General features: G+C 41.0%; 1 protein-coding gene across 2 annotated transcripts in view; it reads right to left on the reverse strand.

The window, feature by feature from the left end:
• The window catches only part of plekhg5.S (pleckstrin homology and RhoGEF domain containing G5 S homeolog), a 183,895-nt gene that overhangs the window by 71,825 nt on the left and 91,587 nt on the right, over positions 1-20,483 (reverse strand). For both annotated transcript variants that reach the window (XM_041571485.1, XM_018227969.2), the window contains exon 3: positions 5,986-6,088. In XM_041571485.1, coding sequence (XP_041427419.1) covers positions 5,986-6,088 — 103 coding nt within the window. The remainder of the gene's footprint in view (positions 1-5,985; positions 6,089-20,483) is intronic.

The raw sequence follows: 20,483 nt of genomic DNA on the forward strand, positions 1-20,483 counted from the left end.
TCTTTAATTAGGCTTAATCCTGCTAAAAAAATAGCTCGGAATTGTGCCAAATCATGAACTGAATCTGGGATTTGGTGTATTCAAATTCATGGAGGCCCAACCAGCATGAGGGTTCATTTTTGGGTCCCAACCCAAGGGCCAAAATCAGGGTTGGACTGTACTGGGAAAAAAAACAGCCCAGACCCGCTCCCTGCATTGAACTATTGCCACCTCCCCCAACCTCCCTCTCTGGCTCCAGGCAAAGCACTGGAAGAGAAAAAGTACGAAAGTAAGGGCCGCAAGGCCGCAGGGAGTTGCAGCTATGGCGACGCTGGTAAAGTTGGGCTAAAAATAGTAGTAAGAGTAGTGAGAAACTCTCTCTGATGGAACCAATGCTGCAGCCTGTGTGCTAGTATAAAAATGCCACTTAGACTCTGTACCCACAATTGTTTGCAGTAGCCATGGCAGTTGTATCTGTTCTATGTAAGGCAACGCACATGCTTATTGATTTATTCTGCACTTCAGGTCTTTACTCACAGACACCAACATTGAACACAGAGAGGCCTCAAGCAATTTTCTCAGTGTTGGTGTCTGTACAGAGCTGCAGTGCAACATGAAACCAGTTAACAACTGTGTTGTCGTGCCCTGGAATGTATAAAACTGCTTCACACTCCAAACACAAGTGTAGCTGCTCATTGATATCACATTGGAATCAGTTATAGCTGTGTGGAAAAAAAAATTCATATGTGGGAGTTCAGATAGCATTTATGCACATTTTCTTTTAAGCCCAACTGAAAGAGCTCGTGTCAATATGGGTGGTTTCATTTTTCATATAGTGATTTTTAAAAGCTATTTTCTCTGCAGCAAGTTTTCAGTTACATGTACTGCCCTGATTCACTTTTTTACTGCTCTCAAGGTAGAACACTGGATACATCAGATCCTACGTTCAGTCTGGGCCATAGCAAGTTGGTGCTATTACTGAAGAAATATTCTAAAAGAAATATAACAGATCTACTATTGGAAAGCCAATATTTTAATATAGAAAAGGTGGCAACCCTAGAAGGGGTGTCCCTAGGAGAATAACATGCACCTCTTTATCAGGTACATGGCTAAAGGTTAATTGACCCTGGTGAATGTTTTAAGTCGTTCCCTTCCATTAAAATCTCATAGCCCCCATTTTCTCTCGGTACTAAAGAGTCCACAATATTTAGGGGGTCAGCTTCAAAACATCCTATATCCAAGGCAGTTCATGCTTAGGTTCTAATAACACACCCTATTGCTTTGTCATTTGGGCTTCATACCAGGCCAACTTCACCCACCACAGGTACCACCATTGGAGTGATTACAGAATCCTGGCTGGGTAGATCTAAGTTCTTAAATGATATTCTGCCATCATTGTTTGGCCTAGGGTGCAGCTGGTTGGGCCAGTTGTTCTTTTTGAAATACTGCCAATTCACAACTTATTGAGTCACTTTTCTTTAACTAATTGAGTAATTTAAACAGAAAACAATACCTAGTCATCGCACGTTCCACTGCTTCTAAAAATATCTAGAGCACATTAACAGTGATTGTGCCCACGTAGGTTAAGGTATCCTACAAAGCAATACCCTTTCAGCTGAACTTTTATTTTCTAAACAGTTTCAGGGGTAGCTGCATCCCTGGGATCCTGTGTGCCTGTGAAGGGTAAAGCTCCCCATAGACGCGACGATTCTTCTTGCCGAACGACCGATTTTAGGGAAGTCCGACCAATCCTTCGAAATTATCGTGCGGTTAGTGGGATTCGAACGATCGTACATCTTACAATTTTTCTTGCAGGGCCAAGCAGGCCTTTGTTTTCCTGGCAAATTGGTCTTTTTAGTTGATGGTAAATTTGTACAATCGTACGATCGTTCTGAGAAGATTGTGGTCTCACGATCAGGATCTCATCTTTTAAGAATCTCAACATCTATGGCCAGCTTAACTCTCCCTTTGTGCTTGCAGCAGGGAGTGCCAGAGAATTCACTTGTGGTCAGGATCTAACACACCCTATGCATCAGCCTGTGCAGGAAGTGGGAGAGAACAGATTTGTCAGAATACTGTCTGGTAATGGGGAGCTGGGCAAGGTTGGAAAAACAGGGTTTCAAAAACAATATAAGGTACATTACAGGCATCACATCACTTTCTTTAAAAAAAAAAACTCTCCCATGATACATACTGTACACTGACTTCACTGTCTGCTGGTTATACTTAAGGCCGAGTCGGCAGCTTATTGGCTGGTGTGTGTGGGGCCATCCGAGGGGGCGTCCCCGATCGATACCTGGCCAAAAGCCAGATGTTAATCGGGCAGGGTAAAAAATCCAGTCAGATCGTGGCCGCATCTGTTCGTTGATGCGGTCCTGCGATCTGGCTGCCCATATTGCCTTCATTCTGATCCGATAGTTGGGACCTAGGGCCCACGATCAGATCAGCCTGATATCGTCCACCTCAAGGTGGGCATATCGGGGAGAGATCCGCTAGTTTGGCGATGTCGCCAAATCTCCCTGTGTATTGCCACCTTTAGGCTGCTCTGGGTGTTGGATAAAAGATAAGTATAACCAGCAGATAGTGAAGTCTGCCTGGCCATTGTGCAGTGTAAATTGTCCTCTGTGTCTGGTGCAGGGCCGACAACAGGCCCGGATTTGTGGAGAGGCCACCAAGGCCAGGGCCTAGGGCGGCAGGATTTTAGGGGGTGGCATGTTGCCCAATCACACCCACATTGGTTCAGAAACACTGGGGAGGTGCATGAGATTGCCTGTATGACAATCCCCATTGCTCTTGTCCCGATCAGGCCCAGACTGGCAATCTGTGGGTTCTGGCAAATGCCAGAGGGGCTGCTATAAGGTCCCATAGAAAGTCACATTTAGTGGGCTGGTGGGGGCTATTTGGACCTCTGTGTGGGCTGATTGGGCCTCTGTGTACCTGAAATGCCAGGGCCTATTTTAATTCTCAGTCCGGACCTGGTCCCGATGATGAAAATCGAATTTAATAAAAGGGAGGGGATGGGGCAACGAACGACAGCAGGCCTACGGGTGTCTGCTATGTAAATCTGGCCCTAGCCGATGGTGCAACTGCTAGGTTGGGCAATGGTATACTTAAGGCCAGCAATTTACTGCCTGACACTACGGGGCACATTTACTAAGCTCGAGTGAAGGATTCGAATGAAAAAAACGTAGAATTTCGAAGTATTTTTTTCAGTACTTCGACCATCGAATAAGCTACTACGACCTTCGACTTCAATTCGAATGATTCGAACTAAAAAACGTTCGACTATTCGACCATTCGATAGTAGAAATACTGTCTCTTTAAAAAATGCTTTGACTACATACTTTGGCAGTTTAAACCTACCGAGGTGCAATGTTAGCCTGTGGGGACCTTCCCCAGCACTTTTCTACGTTTTTTGTGATCGAAGAAAAATCCTTCGATCGATCGCATAAAATCGTTCGAATCGTTCGATTTGAAGGAATTATTATCGAACGATTTTACTTGCGCTAAATCCTTCTAATTCGATAGTCGAAGGATTTAACTTTGAGGGTCGAATTCGAGGGTTTATTAACCCTCGAAATTCGACCCTTGATAAATCGGCCCCTACTTGTTGCACCCCATGCCTTGTCCAGGCTAAACTGGCAAATCATGAAGTTTGCAGGGTGATTGTTAATGCTGCAATTTGCAGTAATGTGCCATATTCAAAGAATACCGGCACGCTTACTGTTACACCTTAAATTTTACCTTGATAGAGAGAACTAGGGTTGCAGAAAGGAGTTCAATCCAATACAAATTGGGTTTCCATGTTGTTGGATTTCATGATCCCCTTTATTACAGTCCAATTTGCCACTATAGTAGACAACCGTAATACTTATCTGATTCTTGTGTAGGGTTGCCAAAGCCCTGCCTGGTAAAAATAATGTTTGATGCCAATATTATAAATTGGAAAAAGTGACAAAACTATTTTTTCTGAGAAAAGGTGGCAGCCTTATTCATGGGCCACAAACTGGGTACCCTGATGTAAAAAAGCAAGAACACCTGTGTTAATGGTATGTTAATAATACTCGTGCATATAAAGTATCTGTATATGTTTCCCATACAAACTGCCTCTAGTTTCCCGCAGTCACGGATGTTACACAGCATACATTGTATATTCCATGGACTTTCTTTAACCTTCCCCCCCTCCTAATTTATGAAACACATTAAGCAGACATGCTACAGAAGTGCTACATGCCTGACCTCTTTTACTATCCCAAATCCACTTGTTGCTAAGTAGGACAGGGTCGTCACCCCTTTAAAAAACGGTTTCAGGAAATACACAGGCATTAAGGAGACACATTTTTACGGGCAGGGGACACCATCTGTTTTTCCCGTCCAAATAAAAGCACAAACTGTGTCCTGCACCAGCACATAAAATATTTTATTGTAAAGACCCTTAAAGGGAATACAAAATAAATAAATAGGAGCCAGGAAGCAGAAAGAGAGGGGCAATGCTGACAGTTATACAATGCTTGACTAATCTATGTGGAATAAAACTATAATTTTTACAGGGTATTTTAAGGGGGAAAGGTGCAAAATATTAGGTTTTTTGCCCACAATGCACCTTGTTGCCCTTTATCAGTGAGGGTCTCTGTCAGGTGACTGCATGCAGGTAAACCATATAAGGGGTGACCCTAAATAGAAGCGTAGAACATTAATAATGACGTAGCTTGTGTCGGACACAATGCACAAGGAGTTCCTGTCAATGAAAGGTGTATGCTGACTCAAGGAGCAGTTCTGCACATATAACATATACCCTACATTCATAAATCACAGAAATACACATTAAAAAACAAACATTCTTCTCTATAGGAACTTCGTTACATGGGTCCCTAATGGTTATATGGGTTTCTGTTGGTTACATGGGTGCTAGTTCAACAACATTCAACACAGTTGATGATATTTTATTGATACAGAATTTTATATTGAGAATTTGTGCCATTGACTGGCATGCAGTGATATTTGAAGCAACATATTTGGCAAAAGGACTAAAACACCATCCCCGAGCACTTCTCACACTCAGAGAATGGCAGCGAGCACATCTGAATGCAATCTCTCTCCCCCCTACTTTATTTTCACGCCAGTCCAAATGGTCCTTGTAAAGTGAAGCCAGTGGAAGGTAGATGTGTTTTAATGGTAAAAGCTTTTCTTTGAGGAGTGCCAAGATTTGCGTTTTATGGGATAGCCATTAGACATGGAAGGGAATCCAGGAAGTGAAACCACAGGTCTGAATACACTGAATTGCAGTGTGATAGTAAAAAGAATAGGCTGCTGGCAGTTTAGATATCAGGGAGAACAGAACACATCAGCAGACTGTCGGCTTAGGTGTCCAGAGAAATATTACAAACTGCCAGCTTGGAAGGGGTCACAGCAGTTTAGCTTTGTCCCTTTGATATATTTTTCTGGCTAATGGAAAAAAAAAACAGGAAAGTCTTTTATTTTCAGGAGAACAAAGACTTTCTAAAGGATAACACAAGACTATATGGCAACTTCTTCAAATCTGCTTCTTTCACATATGCCCCCAAATAAGGCTAAATTAATTTTTTAAGTGACAGTTATGTCAATTAAGCACTGGGTAGTATGATGCATTAACATATGGCCAGCTAATGGCCCAGTATGGGTTTCTTCTGAAACAGTCATGGGAAAATGAACTACAGTCCAATACATGGTGTAACTATTTAACCTCTGTGTTCATACCAGCACCTTCATGTACAGCCAGTTGGTGTCAGGCAGAGATGTTTGACACGCTGCAACTTGGCAGTGAAGGAGTGTGACCACATTTTTTGATAGGAGGCAGGGGGTCTTTAAAAGCACTAAAGCAATTAACTTGGCAGACAGTGTAATTGCTGTTCTAGACTGTAATGTGCCTCCAGCACAGAGCTATGCATTAATGATACCTCTTTGTTGCAGTCCTTATAAAAGTCAACAGTGACATGTGTACTGAATGCTGATAAGTGGAATGTTTACCCTTTTCCATCCATTAATTCCTCATCATCTTCCTCAACATCCGATGCAGGGCTGGTACGTGGTGGACATGATCTAGTGGAGACGTTACGGGCCAGAATCGAACCTATGAAAAAACACATAAACTTTTGTAAACAACTTGAAAAGAGAAACAGAGTCATTTGCACTTATTGGGTAATGGTGTCCATATCTCTCCCTAACAACCAATTTTAGTGCAATCCAACAAATCCATTGAATTATCGTGAGGTTAGTGGGCACCAAACGGATGTGCATCTATTTGTACATTGGTCAAAAAATCAATTTGTCAGGTTACAACATTTTCAGCGTTCACAGTGAAATATATCCATTTTCCAATTGTTTGCAGGACCAAGCAGGCAGCTATCCACAGTTTTCCAGCTTCAAATAGACGATATTGCTTGAAATGTTATTAGGATAAACTTGTTTTTATAATAACAAAGAGAGCTTTTAAAAATCTTGCGAGCAAATTACACAACCAGCGAAAATTCACCAGCGACAGCTTCGCAGCCATCGCAACACTTCGCCAGGCGTAAATTCGCTAGAACAGCGCTAATTCACGAAAGTGCGAAGTTGCGTACAGGGTGGCGAAAGCTGGTGAATTTTTGCTAGCGTTACTTCGGCAAACAAAGCAAAGATGCGCTAGCGTTGCCCAATTTGCATACGGCAGGAAATGATAAAGTTATATGGACATATATGTTTCAGCAAATACATTACATTACACAAGTCCAGGGAACTTCAATAAAGAAAATAGAGTTTTTATAATTACCTACACATGAGCCCATTGTATAATTTATGTTCCGTATGTTAGTAAATGGAGGGGGAATCCGGTTAGCCAAAAACATTTTTACGGACCTTTGCATAGTATCACTCAGAAAAAAGGAAAAGACGCCAGTGTTTTTTGGGACATAGAAAAATTTTGCACTAAAAATTGAGGAAGACTTATGCACTCCATTGCAATTCACCTTCACTCTCAGCTGGCGAGGGCAAGTCTGGCACAAGAGGTAACGTTCAGTAAAATCTGAATTTGCGGAGTTACGTCCAGAGCGAAAATCCACCTGGCGTTAAGAGTGCGAAGCAACGCTAGCGTCTATCTCCATTGCTAACGAAGTGATGCTTGTGCCCGTTAGAAAACTGGTGAAGTTCCAAAATGACGTCGCGCTGTGAATTTTCGCTAGTGTTAGTCACTTCGCCCTTTAGGGAATCTGCCCCTAAGTGTCTATAGCCACCTTTATAAGTCATACAAGGCTCCTTACACCCCCTAGGGGAGGTGATGAAAAAAACACTTGCACTCAAATGCGAGCCGGCACAAACAGGACATCACATAGAGGTTGATACAGGCCTAGGGACCAACAACACTCAGGGGCACATTTACAAAGCTCGAGTGAAGGATTCGAATTAAAAAAACTTTGAATTTCGAAGTGTTTTTTGGGCTACTTCGACCATCGAATGGGCTACTTCGACCTTTGACTACTACTTCGACTTCGAATCGAACGATTCGAACTAAAAATCGTTCGACTATTCGACCATTCGATAATCGAAGTACTGTCTCTTTAAGAAAAACTTCGACCCCCTAGTTCTGCAGCTAAAAGCTACCGAAGTCAATGTTAGCCTATGGGGAAGGTCCCCATAGGCTTGCCTGAGATTTTTTGATCGAAGGATATTCCTTCGATCGTTGTATTAAAATCCTTCGAATCGTTCGATTCGAAGGATTTAATCGTTCGATCGAACGAATAATCCTTCGATCGTTCGATCGAAGGATTTGCGCTAAATCGTTCGACTTCAATATTCGAAGTCGAACGATTTTAGTTCCTAGTCGAATATCGAGGGTTAATTAACCCTCGATATTCGACCCTTCATACATCTGCCCCTCAGTATAAACAACTCTGCTTTCTGATAAAAAATAACCAACTCATCTTTCAGCAAAGCTTTACAATACATTATCTTGCTTGGAAAAATGTATGGATCTCTCTGTTTAGATGAAGTTTAAATGGCTGTTGTATTCAATCTGGCAGCAGTAACATTTAAAAGGCAACACATCCTGATTGCTTTCGAATGATTTTTTAATGATTGATATTTTATTCGCAAGTTAAGCGGATCACAAAACGTGTTTGCCACATCTGTTTTAAGGCTAATCATACAACGATATCCATGGATCTGAGGAGTAAAATGTGAGAGATATAGGCAATAACTATAGTGAGTTCCTTTTTCTTAATTAAACAGTACCTTGTACTTGATCCAAACCAATATATAATTAATCCTTTTGGGAAGCAAAATCAGCCTTTTGGGTTTATTTAATGTTTAAATTATTTTTTAAGTAGACTAAGGGCAATGACACACGCTAAGATTCGGGGAGATTAGTCGCCCCACAACAAATCTTCTCTTCTTCGGAGCGACTAATCTCCCAGAACTGCCCTCTAATTCTTTGGAGTTTTGTTTATCATCAATTATCGTTCCAAGTGCCATCCCGCCAATGATTTACATTCTAGCCTGCGGGATGGCACTTGGAACGATAATTGATGATAAACAAAACTCCAAAGAATTAGAGGGGTTCCCAAACTTTTTCATATGACTGTATTATTAGTAATACAGGTATGGGGCCCATTATCCAGAATGCTTGGGACCTGTGGTTTTCGGGATAAGGGACCTTTCTATAATTTAAATGTTTATAAATGTTTATTAGAAAATCATGTAAACATTAAATAAACCCATTAGGCTGGTTTTGCTTCCAATAAGGATTAATTATATCTTAGTTGGGATCAAGTACAAGGTACTGTCTTATTATTACAGAGAAAATTTGGATTATTTGGATATAATGGAGTCTATAGGAGACAACCTCTCTGTAATTTAGAGCTTTTTGGATAACATGTTTCCAGATAAGGGATCCCATACCTGTAGTAGTATGCACACATTTATAAGGCACCAACATATCCTGCAGCGATGTTATAAAAAGCTATTGATGGTCAGGGCCCCCCCTACAAGTTAAAAAAAAAATTGGCACCAGGGCCCCCCCTAAAAGTTTTTCTTAAAGTAAAAACAATTTGGGGCCCCAGAGAATATTTTAAAAAAAAAAAAAACATTATCGCCAGGGTCCCCCTTACAAGTTTAAAAAAGTTGGGGCCCCAGAGAATATTTTTTAAAAAAAAACATTGGCGCCAGGGCCCCCCTTACAAGTTAAAAAAATATGGGGCCCCAGAGAATATTTTTTTAAAAAACATTGGTGGCAGGGGCCTATAGAGTTTTAAAATAATACATTGGTGGCCAGGGGTTTAAAAAAAAAAAATTGGTGTTCAGTAGAATTGAACTCGTGGCTTCAGAACTTCAACTTCGCCTCCTTTCGTGACTTTGGGTCTTTTTGCAGCTTCAGGGTTTCAATTTCGGCTGTTTTTGTGACTTCGGGTCTTTTCGCCGCTTCAGGACTTAAATTTCGTCTGTTTTTGTGACTTCGGGTCTTTACGCCACTTCAGGACTTCAATTTCGCCGGTTTTCGTGACTTCGAGTCTTTTCGCCGCTTCGGATATTCAGGTGTTTTTGCAGCTTCAGATCTTTTCACTGCTTCGGATCATTTTGCCGCCTCGGGACTTTCGGTCTTTTCACGCGCTTCAGGACGTCAATTTCAGCTGTTTTCATGACTTCGGGTCTTTTCGGCGCTTCAGGACTTCAATTTCGTCTGTTTTCGTGACTTCGGGTCTTTTCACTGCTTCAGATATTCGGCTGTTTTCGTAACTTCGGATTTTTTCGCTGCTTCGGATATTCGGCACCTTGGCTGTTTGGCTTTTTGGGGCAGAAGAGGCGGCATGGCTTCAGCGCAGTCAAGGGGGGCCCGCTATTTGAAAAGTGCAGCACAGCTGGGCCCCCCTTCAGGCCCAGGCCCGGTACAGGAGTACCCCCATGCCCCCCTAATGGCGGCCCTGCCCAGAGGTATTAAAAGTGGCAAAGGATTTGATGGCAAGCAGGGGATAGATGCAATAAGAGGGTCTGGCCTCAGCTGCATAATTAACATTAATCATGGGCTTATACTCTCTCAGTCATTAAAAAATTACTCACACATGATTGTCTAGACAGAGCTGGAAAATTCCACTAGTTCACATAGCCAGCACCCACTAGTACACTGGGTTAATACAACATTGTGTTCACTGTATTTAGACAGACGGAACTGTACCATTTGCTTTTTTTGTTCAGAGAGGCGCAGTGATATTGGATTGAGCTCAGTACACAAACAATATCTTTCATGGAACATGCCTTTTCCTTCCTCTTTAATTGTATTGCGAATGCACATTATAATAAACAAATGCTATATAAGGGACATATTCCATATTCATAGGGTAATGAATTAACCTCTAAAGTAGTTTAAGTAATATAAGAAACAAATCATAAAAACTATTTGTGAAACAGATTTACTTAACATCTGATACAGTTTAAAGAATTTTAATGATAGCAACAATTCTCCCCTTTAAAGGAACAGTTCAGTGTTAAAATAAAAATTGGGTAAATAGGCTATGCAAAATAAAAAAAATTCTAAAATAGTTAGTTTGCCAAAAATGTAATGTACAAAGGCTGGAGTGACTGGATGTCTAACATAATAGCCAGAACTAATGATAACACTTGATAAAGGGCCTTGAGCCCGAAACATGTCATGGCAATAAAGCACAATTAGCAGCAAGCACTGCATTGTTGGCTGATTCTCTCAGTAACTTCAATATAAATTGATTGACTTTATACCTGAGGTGGGGGTGTACACTGAGAGTGAATAAGCCTATTAAACTACTCTCCCAGAGTGCAGTCACCTTTATAGTATAATAGCCAGAACACTACTTCCTGCTTTTCAGCTCTCTAACTCTGAGTTAAGGTCCCCATAGACGCAAAGATTTTTCATTGGTGAACGACCGATTTTAGTGCAATCCAACCAATCCGTCAAATTATCGTGAGGTTAGTGGGAATCGAATGATCGTGCAGCTAAAGATTTTTCGTCCGTCAGAAAATTGATCGGGCAGGTTAAATATTTTTCATCGGTCACCGTGAAATCTATCTATGTTTGCAGGGCCAAGCAAAAATTTGCCAGCGTGACGTCATTTCAGCACTTCGCCAATTTACTAATGGTAGCTGGCGTAGGAGATAGACTTCAACTCACACTCTAACGCCAGGTGAATGTTCGGTCTGGCGAAAGAGCGTTACTATGCAAATTTACTAAGATTTTGATTTTACTGACCTTTACCTCTATCGCCAGACTTGCCTTCGCCACCTCAGCCATACACTTGAAATCAGCCGTACACTTGCAAAATAGAGCAAATTATAAATTATAATTAAGCCCAGTATTTGGTACATGGAGGTACAGATCACAGATTGTGACTGCACGTCAGAAGATGATAACAAACCCTTCATAGGCTGGAAAAATGAGGTAGAAGCCCTCAAGGTGAAAGTGGAGCAGAAACCCAAACTTTACTCCAATTGCTTCAAAAATGTGGAATACAAGAGCAATGAGGATGATGAAAGAGCAAAGGAGGTAATTATCATAATGGTTCAGGACCAACAAACCAAACCTGACTCCACAGCCTGCACACAGGAGGAGGTTAAAAGTAAGTCACCCACTATCTTCTGAAACCAGAAAAAGACAAAAAACACAACAAAAAAGAAGAAGAGGCAACAGAAATAGAATTGACTAAATATCAAAGTTGATCCAGGGACTAGTCCGATCGCCATCTTGGGGTGAGGAAGGAATTTTTTCCCCCTTCTGAGGCAAATTTGAAAGGCTTCCGGTGGGGTTTTTTGCCTTCCTCTGGATCAACTAGTATTTGTCTATATGGCTCGACTAGTGTCACATATTTCATAAACATTTAACTATAAAGCTTGATATCGTTGTTTAACTGAATAGTTTTAAAATACTTTATGAAAGGTTGTAGGGCTTCAAGTATATTGGTACTGTTAAATGGAGTATGCATGGAAGGGAGATAGGTATTCTTATAAAGGGTCTGAACTGTAATACTAGCAGCATGTTGTAACATGTTAGACACTGAGTAAAACTGGAGCGTGTAGAATAAGTGATACCTTTAATTGAGTGATTACCTTAAAACTTCGAAAGATTCAACAATGTAAGCTTTCGTGGCTGCTTAATTCTCTTCTCTTGGTGGGCAAATTTTGTTAATGGATCACATTCAAAGTTTTTTTAATTTTACAATGAGAAAATGAGGAATTTTTCTCCCTGAATCATTCGTACTTGGTTATGCATTAGATAGTTTTAAGAAGGGTTTGGATGGCTTTTTAGCAAGGGAGGAAATACAGGGTTATGGAAGATAGTCTGTAGTAAAAGTTGATCCAGGGACTAATCCGATTGGCATCCTGGAATCAGGAAGGAATGTTTCCCCTCTGATGCAAATTGGAGAGCCTTCAGATGGGATTTTTGCCTTTCTCTGGATCAACTATAAGTTAGGCAGGTTATATATAGACTTAAAGGAAAACTATACCCCCCAAACAATGTAGGTCTCTATAAAAAGATATTGCATAAAACATCTCATTTGTAAAATCCTGCTTCATGTGTGACTAGTCTCATAGAAATAAAAGTCTTTCTGTTTGTTACTTCTTGCCCTTGTCCTCGTCAGATCTCTGGGACATGTTCAGTAAAGGCCCAACATATTCTTTTTCCACCCCATACTCAATATAAAGAGCATAGCAAGGTAAAATGGGAAATCAGCCCGGAATCGGGATTCGTCAGTACCGAGTCATTGTCAGGGTGGAAGCCTGTCCTATGTTACAAACAGATTAGTGTTCCTTCAAACAACCCTCCACCTGGCATAGCTTTATTCTCCAAAAATAGCTGTCTGTGAAGTGACTAATTGCTAATTAGTTGTGCTTGGAGCACACAGATCCACCTACACCCCAGAGGCAACAAAAACACACCCAGAAACAAGCATGGACACACTTTACTGCGCCTCTTAAACATCTGCGCCAAACAAAAAATGATTTGATAATGTATGTGCAATAAACAAATACCTGCCAATCAAAGGAAAACTTTACATTTATACATCATTTAAATCTATTGCTCCTTGCTGAGAAATGCCATTGACAATTTAGGGATCATTTAGGCAGTGTGCAGCCGGCCCACTGTGCCCTTTTTTTGCACTTTGCCCACTGCTTTTTCTTCCATGCAGACCTGTGGTTACCCTCATAAAGACAACGCTGGAGGGGGTTCATGTGGTGTAGAGGAGGGGGAAACCTGCATGAGTGCCCACTACCCTTCTCTTAATTTGTGCATCATTCAGCTCAAGATGCAGACCACAGCCAGAGCAGGAGAAGTGCATGCCACCCCTACAATCTTGGCACCATAGGCCAAGGCCTTTGTGGCCTTCCCAAAGATTCGGGTTTGTGAGTGTATTAAGAGCCTTTTAAGGGGACAACATATGCTGGTCATACATGGTCCAATTTTAGCTGACGTTAAGGCCCCTCCAGACCAATGGACTGCGTACGGGGCTAAACCAACATATATTTATTGTTCAAGATTAAAATTCTCATCAGGAGAGGACTGTTTCCTCTCAGACCCCTGACTGTTGAAAGATATGTTTGCAAAACAGATACTTTTTTTGAAGAATTGGCTTGCCTTAAATAATATCTTGCTGTGGTGCCACAGCACTTTAACTTTTCTTTTTTTTCTATAACATATTTTTTGACAGGCAGATTCGCTGACCCTATATGCCATACACAATATGATGTCAATATTAGGTAAACACACTGGGGGTCATTTATAAAGTTCACGCAGCGCATATTGAATCGCAAATGGTTGTCTCGCCCATGTTTTTTTCCTGAATGCTAAAATATTGTTGTGCCTGTCTTTCCATTTTTTGTGAATTTGCATTGAGAATACATTTTTGCAAATGAGACAGGTGTTTGCGTGAGTGCGCCCACTGTGCGGGGTTGTTATGTGCGAAAATACATTGACAGTAACTTAAATTTAAAATTTGCCAAACTGTTATGCGAATATTTTCTCCGTTACCAAAGTTGTGGTGTAATTCAAATACAGAGCGTGCACATAGTTGCAATTTGCGATTTTTGCCATATTTAAAAAGCTGTTATAGAAAAAAAATTTGCAATTCTGTTTGTACAATATTTTTCAGCTTTATAAATATAACCATGTGCAGGGAAAAGATATATTTACTGTGCGAACCAATCTGCCCAGCGCAAAGTTTATAAATGAGCCCCACTGTCCATTGAAGCATTCACTCATTGTTAAAAGACAGCAAATTCCCATGGCTCTGATATTCACATCTATTCTGTACACAAAAGAAGTGATCTGATCTGTAGTATAGTAGTGTGACATTCCTGTGCAGTTACCTGAGCAGGGCACTGGGCTCTGCCAAATGGAAATCACATTTAACGTTTTAATCCAACAATAAAAAGCAAAGGGAGTAACAACAATAAAAAGCAAGGAGAATGACAATAGGGGCAGCAAAGTGTCAAGTAAAACCATTCTGCATTGATTTTCATGCCAGACATAAGGCTGCAAGAAAACCAGTATTTATTTGGTGTCTGTACAACAAGGTTTGAAAGGCCACAAGCTGACCATGCTATACAATAGTTAAGGTATATCTAGTATAGGTAAATCTTCATAGTCAATAGTTAAGGTACATTCTGCTCCTATAAGAAATGGAACTGAGGGACACTAACAAATACATTAGAGGGCTCAAGTGTTAAAAGGGTGGTTCACCTTTAAGATGACTTTTAGTATATTCTAAGCAGCTTTCCAATTGGTCTTTATTATTTATGTTTTATAGTTTTTTTTTTAAATATTTGCCTTCTTCTTCTGGCTCTTCTCACCTTTCAAATGGGGGTCACTGACCCCATCTTAAAACAAATGCTCTGTAAGGCTACAAGTTATTGCTACTTTTTATTACTCATCTTTCTAGTCAGACCTCTTCTGTTCATATTCCAGTCTCTTATTCAAATCAGTGCATGGTTGACAGTGTCGGACTGGCCCGGCGGGACACCGGGAAAAAACCCGGTGGGCCCCGACCCTCATGGGCCCCCGCCGGGCCAGACCACCTCTCTCCATTCACATATCGGAAAGAAAAAACTGCGCCGCGCAGCCTGCGCATGCGCCGATGCGGCGAGTACAGCATCGTGCGTGCGCGCTGAGCGCGCCAGAATGCGTGCGCGCCGGCGCACTTCAAAGTAGGGGCCGGACGGGGAGGCCAGAGGGGGGCCCTAGACATCTGTCCCGGTGGGCCCCGGGCCCCCCAGTCCGACACTGATGGTTGATAAGGTAATTTGGATCCTAGCAACCAGACTACTGACATTGCAATCTGGAGAGCTGATGAATAAAAAGCTAAATAACTAAAAAACCACAATTAATAAAAAACAATTGCAAATTGTCTCAGAATATCACTCTCATACTAACAGTTAATTTAAAGGTGAACAACCCCTTTAAGCCAATTCTAATATAATAGCACTATCTATGAACCTTGCATTCCAACTAGTGCGCAAATTTTCTGCGGTTGTGAATGGATTTATTTTATATACTGATGTGTACGGCACAAGAATCTGTGTTAACATGTGATTCATTATGTGAAACTCAATTGCATGTGTAGGTGCACAAAGGGAGCCCTGTATTTTGCACCCTGTACCGTCATATTACCAAAAGGCAAAAGTTGTATGGAGGATGTATAGATGAAAGCTCATTTATAAATAGTGTTTCTATGTGCACAGTTTTAGATATTATTGCATTTGCATTCAGGGTCGTACTTGGCCGTTGGGAAACCGGGAAAAAAAACAGTAGGTCCCAGCTCTTTTGGGGCCCGCAGGGCCAGACCCGCTCCTGCACTTCCTCTTCCTCTTTCTTGTCATGCTACAGTGCCGGAAAAACGTACGTGGGGGTGGGAGAAAATGGCTACACAGAGGAGTTTGCGGCTGGGTCCCCTGAGGCTGCAGGCCCGGTGAGCCTTGGGCCCCCCAGTCCGACACTGTTTGCATTTGTAAATGAGCCTTTAGATAGCCAAAAGTAAAGAGATGCCACTTTTAAAAGTGCATATCCAAACAATCTCTAGTGGCAATATCAAAACTATAACTATTCATGGGGTATGTGGTTTTTTAATGGACAACATCAAGACTAACATCAAGCATCAGCTGAAGTGGTGTAAAGGTCACCATCATTAGAATCACGCTTCCCCATATGACATTAATTGTGGCAAAGGAGTTTGGGTTTGGCGGATGCTGAGTGGAAAGTTTGGTGGAGGAAGAATAATGATACTGTTTTTCATGGTTTTGGCAAGAGCACTCCTGCTTCACTGAAGGTAACTCTTAGGGGCAGATTTATCAAGGGTCGAAGTGAATTTGAGGGAATTTTCGAAGTAAAAGAATTCGAAATTCGAAGTAATTTTTTGGATACTTCGACCATCGGATAGGATATTACAACTTCGACTTCGAATTCGATTCGAAGTAAAATAATTTGAATATTTGACCATTCGATAATCGAAGTACTGTCTCTTTAAAAAAACTTCGACTTCAATACTTCGCCAAATTAAACCTGCCGAAGTGCTATGTTAGCCTATGGGGACCTTCTACAGCATTTTTCTAAGTTTTTTGAAGTCGAAGTAAAATCGTTCGATCGTACGATAAAATCGTTCAAACCGTTCGATTCGAAGGATTTAATCGTTCGATCGAACGATTTTACTTAGACTGCAGAATACCCCAATTCGATGAAAAAAGTTTGAATTCGATATTTGAAGTATTTAAATTCAATGGTCGAATTTCGAAGTATTTTTTACTTCGAAATTCTATCCTTGATAAATCTGCCCCTTAATGCTACAGTATGCACTAGAATAATTGGCTGTTCACTGGCAAAACCTGGGGGGAAGATCTCTTACTCTTTCAGCATGATAATGTCCCCACTCACAAAGTGAAATCCATTTAGAGATCTGACAGCAAAACAGAGGACATGAACTGGAGAGCAAACCTCATCCCCATTATCAGACCCCACCAACCTCATGGAGTTCAGACTGCCAAAATGGCCTGATTTTTAAATGGTTACTATTGGAAGGAATCAGGTTGCATAGATACGGTTTATACAGAAAGATCTGGTCAGGGTGTTTTTCATGTTTAATTACACAAGGAGTGGTATAACAGGCTAAAGACAACATTTTTAATGTTATAGAATGCCAAGAAAAATATTTGTGAGCTACTGCCTACTGCTTTGTAAGAAAGAGAAAGCTCTTCTACTGGGAGCTACATGGCGACAACTATGTTCCTTTTAGGGGATAAATTTAGCAATGTCTGATTTTCTAATAAGGTACTGAAAACAGATGTAGTTGATAGAGCCATAGAGGGGACCAGAAACCATCTGACATGGATAGAAGCAAACACAGTGCTAAATATTGTGCCGTCAATGCATTTAACATTTCTACTAGGATTACACAGCTCCTGTCAATTAAGTAAATTAAGATGAGCCACATTGTAGCAATATAATAATTTTCTATAAATTCTCTGTATTTTTATTTTCATTACTCAGCTGTGTAATGCCATTAAAAAGGTCATGTTAAAAAGCTGTTGCATTAGAATACACCCCACACACCATGTTACACCCATGGTACACCTGTAAACCCATATAGCTGTAAAACTGTGTAATTAATTTTGATTTATTTTAAACAGTGCATAAAATTCTACAGTAAAAAAAAAGACATAACTTAAAAACTCAGATGCTTATTATGACTTGAAGAATTTATGCCGGCATGGTGGCATAAAATAATTATGATGACACCTGGCCCGGATTTGTGGAAAGGCCCCCAAGGCACGCGCCTAGGGCAGCAGGATTTTAGTGGACGGCATGAGGTCCAACCACACCCGCAATTGGCTCGGAAGCTCTGGGGCGAATCATGAGATACAATAGTTTTTAAATTTCCCATGCACCAATCCCCAGTGCTCCCGACCTGATGAAGGAGAAAATGAAGGGGAGGGGACCGGGGTGACAAATGGCAGCGGGACTAGCGGTGCCCGCTATGTAAATCCGGCCCTGGATGACACACAACTTTATAAATACAGGTATAGGATCTGTTATACAGAATTCTTGGGACCTGTGGTTTTATGGATAAGGGTTTTTTCCATACTTTGGATCACCATACCTTAACACCATACCTCAACTAAAAAAAATGTTTAACCATTAAATAAACCCAATACAGTTGTGTTGCCACCTAAATGGATTCATGCAACTTGGTTACTACCAAAGGTACTGTTTAAATATTACAGAGGAAAAGGCAATAATTGAAAAAAAATGAAAATCATGTGGTCAAAATCTACTCTACGGGAAATGGTCCTCCTGCAATTTTCAGCTGTTTGGATATATATGGAGGGAGATCCCATACCTGTACCCCATCACCATAATTGGATCATATCATATTCAAATTTTTCGAATCAAATTTGGACTATTCCCTAGTTGAAGTACACAAAAATTAGCTCGAAATTCAAATTTTTTTAATTTGAATTTTCACTTCTACCTTCGCTAAATCTGACCCTAAGTCTACTATAAAATCAAGTCAAAATTATATAATCCCAATAGGCTGGTTTTGCTGCCAATAAGGATTAATTATATCTTGGTTGGAATCATATATAATTTGGATTATTTGGATAAAATGGAGTCTATAGGAGACGGCCTTTCCGTAATTTGGAGTTTTCTGGATACTGGGTTTCCGGAAAACGGATCCTATACCTGTATTTAAATTATTTGCCTTCCTACCTCACTTCTTTGAAAGATGACTGGCAACCAAGAAGCAAGATTCAGAATCCGGAATTTTATCATTATTCTTTTTTCTATTACTATTTTTTTGTATCTCTATACCCCCCTATTCATCTTCCAGTCATTTAACTGTTTGGTTACTAGGGTTAGTGGGACATTCACATGGGCAGTTGCATAACTAAATGTTACAAAAATGTAGACATCCCAAAGAGTAAAGCTCAATTGCCAATCTTCTTATAATAATTTTTGTCTATAGTATTCTCAATTTCCTGTTGCATTCTACTATTCATACTATACAGGCAACAGATATATATAGCAACTGTGCACTGTAAATATAATACAGACTACGGGCCATTTAGGATGCCAACAAAATCCCATCCCTCAAATCTTCATAATGGCAGGAAAGCAACACACTGATTTCTCTAATTGTCTATACCAGGAAATAAAGAGAAGCCTTGTCTATACAGCAACCTATGACTAACATCAGGAGATATTTTCCAGATCGTAAGGTGGGGGCGCACATGGAAAATACTTTCTCATGAATTTAAAAGCAAGAAGAAACCAAGTTATTGTTTTAGGAGTCACCTGAAATATTGCACCTGAAACAGAATACGTGGAATAGGCAGAAATGCGATATGGTGAAGCTGATACATTGAAAAACTATGCTCACGTGGATTTCAACTGGATTTGATTTTATATACACTTAGTAAGGGCTTGTCTTTTCCCCACACTCCATTACTCCATTGTTAATGTTACAAGTGTTCTGCCTTTGACACTCAATATTCTGCTAGAGACCATGGTGTCAATTTTAGTATCAGCTCCTTGGAAGACTCAGTTGTAATGAAATAAGAGGGTCAATCCCATAGCAACCAATCACACTGTACCAGTAATGCACTATGTATAATGGAAGCAAAGATTTAATTTGTCCTTATTATTACACCCTGACTACAGGTGGCCCAGCATATCTAGACAATCCAGAGGTTGATGTAAAAGTGTTATGAAGCCATGCTATATTACCCCATAGTTAGTAAACAACCCAATTTATAAAATGGCAACATTGAAAATTGGTTGATCATAAGCTGGCGATACACAGGATGAATTTCTCTGCCATAGTGCCTCCTCCAGATCAAGCTGATAGCGTATTGGCACATGTATGGGGGTAATCTGTTGGCCTGCCATATCTTGTTGGGGATTTGCCAGATTTCTATAGACAATGTACAGATCAGCTGGCAGATGTTTTCACTAACATCTTTAACATCTCCCTGATCACCTCCACTGTCCCAAAGTGCTTCAAAACCACCACCAAAGAAGTCACCAGTGTGCTGCCTCAACGACTACCATTCCTTGGCACTCACCCCCATCATCATGAAGTGTTTTCAGAAGCTTGTCAAGAAACACATCAAAACCCTGCTGCCACCAGCACTGGACCCCTTAGGGCTAGTCCACACGGGGAGACAGCGACGCGTTTGCGGTCGCGGCGACAAAGCGCCGCGACAGTCGCCGCGACCGGCTCAGGCGACAGTTTTGTATGGGCGCCTATGTAAAAACGCCTGTGCTAACCACACGAGGCGATGCGCTTTTCAACAGTCGCCTGAAAATGCCTCGCCAGGCTTTTTCAGGCGACTGTTGAAAAGCGCATCGCCTCGTGTGGTTAGCACAGGCGTTTTTACATAGGCGCCCATACAAAACTGTCGCCTGCGCCGGTCGCGGCGACTGTCGCGTCGCTATCTCCCAGTGTGGACTAGCCCTTACAGTTTGCATACCATCAAAATCG

This window comes from Xenopus laevis, chromosome 7S (genome assembly GCF_017654675.1).
Source record: "Xenopus laevis strain J_2021 chromosome 7S, Xenopus_laevis_v10.1, whole genome shotgun sequence".
Taxonomy (NCBI): domain Eukaryota; kingdom Metazoa; phylum Chordata; class Amphibia; order Anura; family Pipidae; genus Xenopus; species Xenopus laevis.